Source organism: Sinocyclocheilus rhinocerous, unplaced genomic scaffold (genome assembly GCF_001515625.1).
Source record: "Sinocyclocheilus rhinocerous isolate Xijiao unplaced genomic scaffold, SAMN03320098_v1.1 scaffold1353, whole genome shotgun sequence".
In the NCBI taxonomy this organism is placed as follows: domain Eukaryota; kingdom Metazoa; phylum Chordata; class Actinopteri; order Cypriniformes; family Cyprinidae; genus Sinocyclocheilus; species Sinocyclocheilus rhinocerous.
In genome coordinates this window covers 67876-76849 of record NW_015639000.1, presented here as the reverse complement: position 1 = coordinate 76849, position 8974 = coordinate 67876, and the positions used below count along the sequence as shown (strand labels likewise).

The 8974-nt window shown below is 34.1% G+C and overlaps 1 protein-coding gene across 1 annotated transcript; it reads right to left on the bottom strand.

Moving 5' to 3' along the window:
- Window positions 1–5953: 5953 nt before the first annotated feature.
- ifi44d (interferon-induced protein 44d) lies at window positions 5954–8534 on the bottom strand. The gene is made up of 7 exons (XM_016566536.1): window positions 8498–8534; window positions 8307–8340; window positions 7736–7940; window positions 7263–7409; window positions 6960–7131; window positions 6255–6355; window positions 5954–6124 (listed from the first exon to the last, which is right to left on the bottom strand). The coding sequence occupies exons 1-7, from the start codon at window positions 8532–8534 to the stop codon at window positions 5954–5956; spliced, it is 867 nt and encodes a 288-aa protein (XP_016422022.1).
- Window positions 8535–8974: the final 440 nt, after the last annotated feature.

The window sequence follows — 8974 nt, the reverse complement described above, 5'->3', positions numbered from 1 at the left end:
CCGGGACCGCCTTGGAGGTGTCCGGTCCAAGCCTGTCCTGTGGGACCTCCGAGGCGTGAGGTCGCGCCTTTCAGAGGGGGGCGATATCTGTCACATGTTTGTTTCTGTTTAGTTCCTGTTTGCCCCTATTTGGTTCAGTTCCTGTTCTCATTTAGTTAATCATCATTTATTCTGTTCACCTGTTTTGATTGATTACTCCTCACCTGTTTCAGTTCTCCCTGATTACTTTCCATGTGTTTATATGCCCTGTGTTTTCCTCAGTTCCTTTGTCTTGCTTTAAAGTTACGTTGTTGTGTTTTTATCCTTTGTTCGTCAGTGTTAACCTCTTGGTGTGAAAATAAAAGACTCACCTTTGGATTACCCCTTCGCTGTGTGCCTCATCTACCCACATTGTGACGTGTGTGTATATATATGCAGATATTTTTTCACTTGCTGTAAGTGTTTTTAAGTAATAAATGGAAATCAAATATATATTTGTATGGCTGTGTTTTATTTTGGATCTCCGATTTGATTTAGTGGTTTTTGACAATTCATTAAATATCAACAGCTAAGAAGTAACTAGTACTCTGAGTGGTTTTTAAAAAGAGTACTTTGTACTTTTACTTAAGTACTTTTTAACACCTGTACTTTTACTTGTAATTGAGTATTATTTTAGCAATGTAACAGTACTTGTACTTGAGCACAAATTTTCAGTACTCTTTCCACCACTGTTTCTTACAAACACACAGCTTTTTGCTTCACAAGACATTAACTGATGGACTGGAGTGGTGCGGATTATTGTGAAGTTTTTATCAGCTGTTTGGACTCTCATTCTGAAAGCACCCATTCACTGCAGAGGATCCATTGGTGAGCAAGTGATGAAATGTTAAATGGTAACACTTTAGAATAGGGAACACATTCACTATTAACAAAGTTTTCCCTGGAAAAACTCCTAATTTGCTGCTTATTAATAGTTAGTAAGGTAGTTGTTAAGTTTAGGTATGGGGTGAATTAAAGGATCTAAAAATATGGTCATTCAGAATAAGGCATTAATATGTGCTTTATGGTGCGGATTATTGTGAAGTTTTTATCAGCTGTTTGGACTCTCATTCTGAAAGCACCCATTCACTGCAGAGGATCCATTGGTGAGCAAGTGATGAAATGTTAAATGGTAACACTTTAGAATAGAATAGGGAACATATTCACTATTAACTAAGTTTTCCCTGGAAAAACTCCTAATTTGCTGCTTATTAATAGTTAGTAAGGTAGTTGTTAAGTTTAGGTATGGGGTGAATTAAGGGATCTAAAAATACGGTCATTCAGAATAAGGCATTAATATGTGCTTTATAAGTACTAATAAACAGCCAATAGGCTAGTATGATAATAAGAAACTAATTAATTGCTAAAATTTGAAGAATGAAGAAGCAAACTCATCTACAACTTGGACAGCCTGAGGGTGAGCAAATTTTCAGCAAATCATTCCTTTAAGTGCTGTTAGTTTCTTTGTGTAAAGAAAAAAAAAATACTGAGTACGCCTTTAAATCACTTTGTACACAAGTGCCTGCCTTTCTAAATGAACAAATGCAAATAAAACATTGTCTAAATACATTTTGGAGCCACTGTCACTGAATCATCATCCACAAACAAATTAAATTCCATTATTACTATACATTTCAAAACTTTAAACATTTACCAACAGGACACTGTTTAACACAAAAAAGTCTTCTCTGTATATCAGCATTGCATGCATGTGAAAATAATAACTATGTGTCCAGCCATACAGCAGTAAACAACTTGACAAGAGTATAACAGGCTGAACTCTCCTTCATCCCCACTGTGAGTATGTTGCCTTTATCAGGGCAACAAACAACATGAAGCATCTTTTTAACTGCTGTATGGAGCCACTTAAGGTGCTGTCTGTGGTTTTATTGTACTCTACTTGTTTAATATTCATTACTTCTTATTTGAGATTCATCATGTTTCTAGCTGTTTTTAAGGAAGAGTGGCAAGTTCTGTTATAAGGCATCTATAATGAGGTACTTCAAAAAATATATATTGCAGACAATTGCATCAGAGCTCAAGTATTCGATGGAACACAGATTGTGATGATGTTCAGTGGCACTTGCTGAACTGGTCCTCTAAACCAGTGCTTCTCAAACGTTTCAGGCCAAGAACCACCTCTAATCCAATCAGATTTAATATTACCATCTAGTCACAATAATATTTTCATTCACTTTGAGTGCTAGGAACTGTAAGCAATATGCACATAATATAATTTTATTCAATTTTAATTTGATTAAACGGTCTATACAGTAAGTAAGGAATGTTTGCCATAATGTGTACATTTTGGTTGTTTTAGAGGCAGGCTTATTTTGCCTTTATATAGCTTTCTTCTGTTCTTTCATTTGGCAGCACTCAATGTGCTAATTTCCTCTTTTTTTCTTCATTATATATAAATAGTCTCCACTAAAGAGCTACCTATTTTGCTTCAAGTTCTTTTTTGACCTGTTTGAGTTTACTTTGTAAAAGTTTTATTTTTTTTTTATAGTTCACTGTTCACTGTTCTAGTTGCTTATGTTCTTTAATTAACCCTAAACTAATGGGGATGTAACAGATAACAGAGCCACTTTTAAAATTTCTGCCTGTCTGGCATCATTTACTCCAGACTGGTTACATTATCAATAGGTTACGCTTAAAATTCAGTGCTGAAACCAATCATTCTTAATTTAAATCGGGTCACTCTTAAATCTTGTCTTTAAGGAATACAATTTGAGTATAGAATATTATCCTGCTTTTTACATTGGCCAGGTCCGTGTATTGCTATTGCTCTTTTTCTCTGCAGAGACTAAATTTATGTAGCGCACACTTTGACCAAAGAAGTTCACATCCCCCCAGTCCTAAGTAATAATGTGGGATTGGAAATAAAACATTGATGAAAATAAATCAAAATCGTAAAATATATTGAACCTTATATGGTGCATATTAATACTTTAATGGTACATATTAGTACCTTTTGAAAGGGTACTGCCTTGTGTGTTCTAAACTATTAAAATATGTTTGATATTTGGGTTAGTTTTGGTTAGGGTTATGTTTGAATATGTGCTCAACATTGTTAAAGATTTTTTTTTTAAGGATTTTCTGTAATACAGTACATTTTGTAGTCATAATATCAGGTAACAATCATCTACCAAAAGGATCTTTAATTTTTAATAGATTAGATGATCCTTGAGAGAGCACCAAAGTTGTTTATGTTTATTTATTATTCATAATATATAATAACTTATATAGTTTTTAATTAGTTCTGCATGTACTTAGACTCTTATTAACTCCACTCAAACAATCAGTTGGGGGCACTGTAATAATACATAATTAAAATTTGGGAAAGTTAGATTCTCATGAAATATATTTTTCATTGTATACTTTATGTTTTCTTTATCTTTTTATTTAGGCATTCATGACTTGAATCCATAAACAATGTGTGACCACTTGAACCGAATTAACTTTTTAGAACCCCTGTGGTCTGCGTACACCCAATTTATTCCTGTGAAGTTTATCTATATATGTTTACTTTTTTAATTTTTTTTATGAGATAAACTTATTAAACTAAATTTTTTATTATGTTTATTTGAATTGGCAGTTCCTTTAATGTCTTTATGTTCTTCTGTTATGTCAAGGTCTAGGTCAAGACACAGCATACTTTGTCCTTACTCCATATGATTGAAGCAAAATTGATGAGACTCCATTAATATCAGTTGTGGCTCATCGCAGACTGCCAGTCAGCCTCCCTCATCACAGGGGTGAGCTGTAATACTTACAGAAAACATAGACATCCATTCTAATGTTGTACATGAATTTAGTTTAATCAAACTTTTACTTGTTTGAAATTTTCTTATCATCCTGTTTCCTGCAAGGAACTATCCCCTAAGTGTTAGATCTGTCCCTTGTCAAGACCTAAACAAAAGGCCATAAAATCATATGTTTTAAGCACTGATACAATTGTTCTCCATGGAAGTAACATAATGACAAATGTCTTTGAAACAAAAAACCATGCTGAATTGCACTAACTGGAAAAAAAATTAAAAATAAAATAATGCATTGCATTAACAGTGCTTGCATTTTATACCATGTATTTTCAGGGCTTGCTTTTTTAGGGGCTGAAATTTAACATAGTTGTTTATTTAAGCTGTCGATATTTCAGTTCAAAACATTTCACACACATTTTCATAATTAAACATTCAATAATTCATATTCACCTTTCATAGTTCACTTCCAAAACATTCAATCAGTTTAAAAATACAATGTATAATATTCGACAGGCAATTTTCAGTCCATTTTATTTTATTTTACAAATGTTCTTCAACTAATTCAGTGGTTCAAATTCGGCAGATAATTCAGCATTGCACGTCTGGGAACTGCAGGAATAGCAGTAGAGTACCGATGCATGATATGCATCTGCTGTTAGTCACTCACCAGCAGGTGGCGCAAGCGGGTGTTGATGGAGACCAAAGCAACAGGTAGAGCAAGTCATTAATTCACAAAAACTGATCTGCAGAAATGGAGCAAGTGGTAGAAGTTATGATTATCAGGGCCAGTATGTATTTGTGGAAAAGCTGATTAGGATTTAAAAGCTGTGTTTACGTTTAATTCAGCATCTTCGGTGTCACTCGTTTCCCCGTGAAGCCACATGTAAGCAGCTTTCTCTACCAAAGGAGATTATAATGCTATTTTCCCCAACGCTGATATACAGAACTAATTACATCTAAGATATTGATTTCAGTTGCTTAGTTTCCTTAACTTTATATCATGGCTTGTGTGACACTGAGTTGTAATACTGAGGTTTCCCTCTTATGTCACACTCCAGGATTCCCCAACGGCTCTTAAAGGGTTAGTTCACCTAAAAATGAAAATTCTGTCATTAATTACTCACCCTCGTGTCGTTCTAAACCCGTAAAAGCTCCGTTCATCTTCGGCCTGGTGCCATTTTGGAGAGTATCCACTGAACGCAAACAGCGTATGCTATTCTGTGTCTGTAGTTGAGACTGGATAAGACTGAACTTGGTCTTAAATCTGAGTCAAGAAAGAGACATGAAGAGAGTCTGAACTATGTATATATGCTTTTCTTTGGGGTAAATTAAGGTTTTGTGTCAGTGTCACATGAACCTCCACAAAGCACACACACTGTACTCTGATCCAGAGACACGGTAGTGCAGAGTTGGAATGCGTGAGTCAGCACAGACCCAAAAATGTATCCACATCATTGTAGTACTTGAGAATTAACTTGAACAAATGTACCTAGAGGTAGTTTCCCTCCACCAGATTATACTGGCTGCCATGGAGATGTTATTGTCGTTGAGATATGTGAGGAAACACCTCCTTTATCTCCTGGCTTATGGCCAATCTCTGTAAACTCTTGAGAGTAAAAATCTTTAGACCTCAATGTACCAACCCCAAACAGACAGTTTGTCTTCAGTGGCAGAGAAGTCCTCACACTTCCAGCAGTTTCACACCATTTGAGCTGTTGTTTGCCCATCTGCCTGGAGGCTTCTAGATGTCGCAAAAAAGGCCTGGCAGTAGAAGCCATGCTCTTACCACTCTGTAATTAACTTACCACTCAACCCAACTCAACTTACCTCTTTTTTATTGAATATTAATGTTATGTGTAACAAAATGCTTGCTTTTTGTTCAGGTTTGACTAAAGTAATATTAATGCGAAAACTGACACTTCAAATCAACATTTAAAAAAAAAGAAAAAAAACTTAGACAAAAAGTGGTCTTAGAGAGCATCTAAATATACAAACTGTAATACTCTGCAATGAAGCTGCCAAACTGATTATTAAACTTTTTTACATTTTGTACATTTATACTTAGTAGTTAACAAGTGTCATCAATGTGCATTCCAGGTGTTGTTTTCACTGTTATTGAGCAGAGAAACATTATTGTCTGTATTCACAATACAGTATGCATAAAGTGCATATCAGTTGGAAGCAACTTCTCTCAGTCTATCATTAGCGAGGTTTACAATTTGTTCAAATGCTGTTAAAATGAGAACATCAACATCATTATTTATTTTGATTTCATCTTGGTAGTTCTTCACTGGAAAGATGCAGTTCAATGGCACCCCAATCATATCACTGCACACTTGCATCTATAGAAAAGGTAAAAAAAAACAACAACAAAAAAACAGAGATGATTCTACAAATATCAGGCAAACTCAGTATTCAAAAATTTTATTTCCACAAAGTGAAACACATAGGACATTAAATGGCATGATTTACCTTCTTTTTGATCATCTTGCTGGTGTATACCTTCTTTAGGTCATTTTTCACCAGTAGACATGCTTCATCCACTTTAGTCATGACGATCACTTGAGGAATCCCTACAATGAAAGAGTTAGTGGTCTATGAAATGGTTCAGTTTTTTCTTGTTGTCTTAAGAAAAATGTTATTTGTCTTTGAGAACAGGCTGAACGTTAAGTTCAAAATATTTTAAATCATTAACAAAGATACCTTATAGAGAATCTTCCTAAACATAGCTTTGGATCTAATCTGATGAATATTTAAGGTATGAAAGTTTCCTTATTCGGGGAAGCATGAACTGTATCAAAAATCAAATTAAAAATCATTTGTATTTTATATTTAATTTTCATCATCAACCCAGTATAAACCTGTCATAATTAAATCTATAATTCAGTGCTCAAATCAAATGCTCAAACTGACATCGCAAATGATAAATGCTCAATTATAAATCAAATACTCAAACCAACATCACAAAAGGCAAATCAAATGCTCAATCGGACATCGCAAATTATAAATAAAATGCTCAAATGCAAATGAGGAGTGCCAGTCTGATGCACGTGAGTAAACAGACAGTACAGTACAGTTGAATTTTTATTTTCATTTTGATAGGGAAAAAAAACTTCCATAGCAACATTACTTAATCTCCTATGAAAACAATACTCATAATTCATAGACCAGTCTCACTCGTATCTCTGATTCTGTGGCGGATTATCCTCAGTTTGTCAATAAGTCGGGTATCTGTTAATTCGATTGTTTTTGAGTCCACAACATAAACCAGGCAGAAAGCCTGGTTAGACAGTAAAGGGTCACTGACGTAATCTTCACTCTTGTGATCAAGTGGCTCCTCTGTGTTGAACTAAGATTTAAAATAGAGAAAAACATATGTGAAAATATCATATGTATTTCACAAATATAAATCCTTTTCAAAGATGTATTTTTTGTTTATTTGTTTTATTTATTTATTTATTAATGAATGTGGTTAATTACTTTGCAGTTTTCCTTCACATGCCCATATATGGCTTTGATGATATCTTCTGGCTGAGACCCCTCCATTGCTTCAGTTTTTAAACCCATTGTATCAGTCCAGATAAAAGGCAAATCACCATCTGCACCTCTGACTCTGTGTGTTGTAATCTACAAAACAATAACAAAAAAAGAAAAGAAAAAAAGAAAATCATAAATACTGTAGTTTCTGGTTGAAAAGGCACACATAGTTAGCCAAAATGCTCATAATGCAAATACTATGGCTCAACTAAAGATTTTTAGGTTATTCTGAATATTAAAACTTGATGCATTTCCTTGGAAGAGGAAGAAGAAGAAGAAGAGGAGGAGGAGGATGAGGAAGAAGGAGGAGGAGTAGGAAGAAGAGGAGGAAGAAGAAGGTGGAGGAGGAGGAAGAAGAAGAAGAACCTCTTCATTTAAGTGCTGTAAATGCAATATTATTTGTAAGTAATACCTACTCTGTTTGTGAAACTGTGGCTGGAGACACTATTTGTATTAACTAGTGCTCCACTTGTGATCCGCCCTTGGAAGGTGCTGTTGACAGAATTAATAAAACTGGACTTCCCTGCTCCAATTTGTCCAGCTACCAGGATCCTGATGCACTTTATATCTGGATGACTCACAGAGAACCCTTCTAGACTTTTCTTCAGCTCTTCCTTCTGTCTGTGCCAGCACAAGATACAACATTCTTTACATAATATTTGTACATAATGTTTGTAAATAACACAAATGTAATTGATGTATGTTTCATAAAAGGTCTCTATTATTGATAAAATAATGCATTTGGTTTGTTTTAATACATTTTTATATTCATTCTTTTGCTATGAAAGTCATAGAGCCACACCCATTTCATAAAATAATTACTAATAGGTAAGATCCAAGTAATATTTTCGAGATTAAGCTCATATAGCTTCTTATTTGCCATTTCATCTGAATTCCTATTTAACTAAATATTGAACATAGGACAACAAACATTATTGTCTACATACCCATAAATAGCTTGGCTATTAACATATGTAATGAACCTACCCCCAGTCAGATTCCCTCCATGGTTTTTCCAATTCTAAAAAAAAATAAAAATAAAATAAAAAATACAATTTATTTACAACATGAGTTTAAAATGAGTTTAACAATGCAGCAAACTGATTTATCTCCGATTGTCTAAAACCATATAATAAAATACTGAAATATTACACATACAAAATGTTGTCTCATCTTACCTGGGCTTATTACTGGTTTAGATGACGAATTTCCCATATTTTGTTTAAATTTTGAAGGAGAAAAAGACTTGCTGTTTCTCAGTCAGTTTGCAGTCCAGTCTGGAAGCTTATGCCATGGTGCCGGTTTATAAACCATTCCATTCTCAGTTTCACTTTCAGTTTTACAAACAATATTAGAAACACAGTAAAATAAATATATATATTTTTAAAGCATTAATGCATTTCCTTTAACTGAATAACAAAGATGAACATTTAAATGCATAAAAAAAAAGCAAAAATGAATAAAATTATCAAATTAAGAGTTAAAAATTGAACATGAACATGCTGTTTTCCTAGGAAACAGAAACCGAAAGTGTTTTGGAAGTGCTGTGTCATTCTAGGGAAAGAGAGCCAAGGATGTTAGACACAGAGTCCTACAGAATAAGACTGATGTCAACAAACACCTGTGCATGATATACAGTGTTGGGAAGGTTACTT

Coding starts and splice junctions, on each gene's coding strand:
- ifi44d (XM_016566536.1), bottom strand. CDS start 8,534: ATGGGAAATTCGTCATCTAAACCAGTAATAAGCCCAG. Junction 8,341..8,497: donor TAAACCAGTAATAAGCCCAG/GTAAGATGAGAC, acceptor ATTTTTTTTTAG/AATTGGAAAAACCATGGAGG. Junction 7,132..7,262: donor ATGTGAAGGAAAACTGCAAA/GTAATTAACCAC, acceptor TTTAAATCTTAG/TTCAACACAGAGGAGCCACT.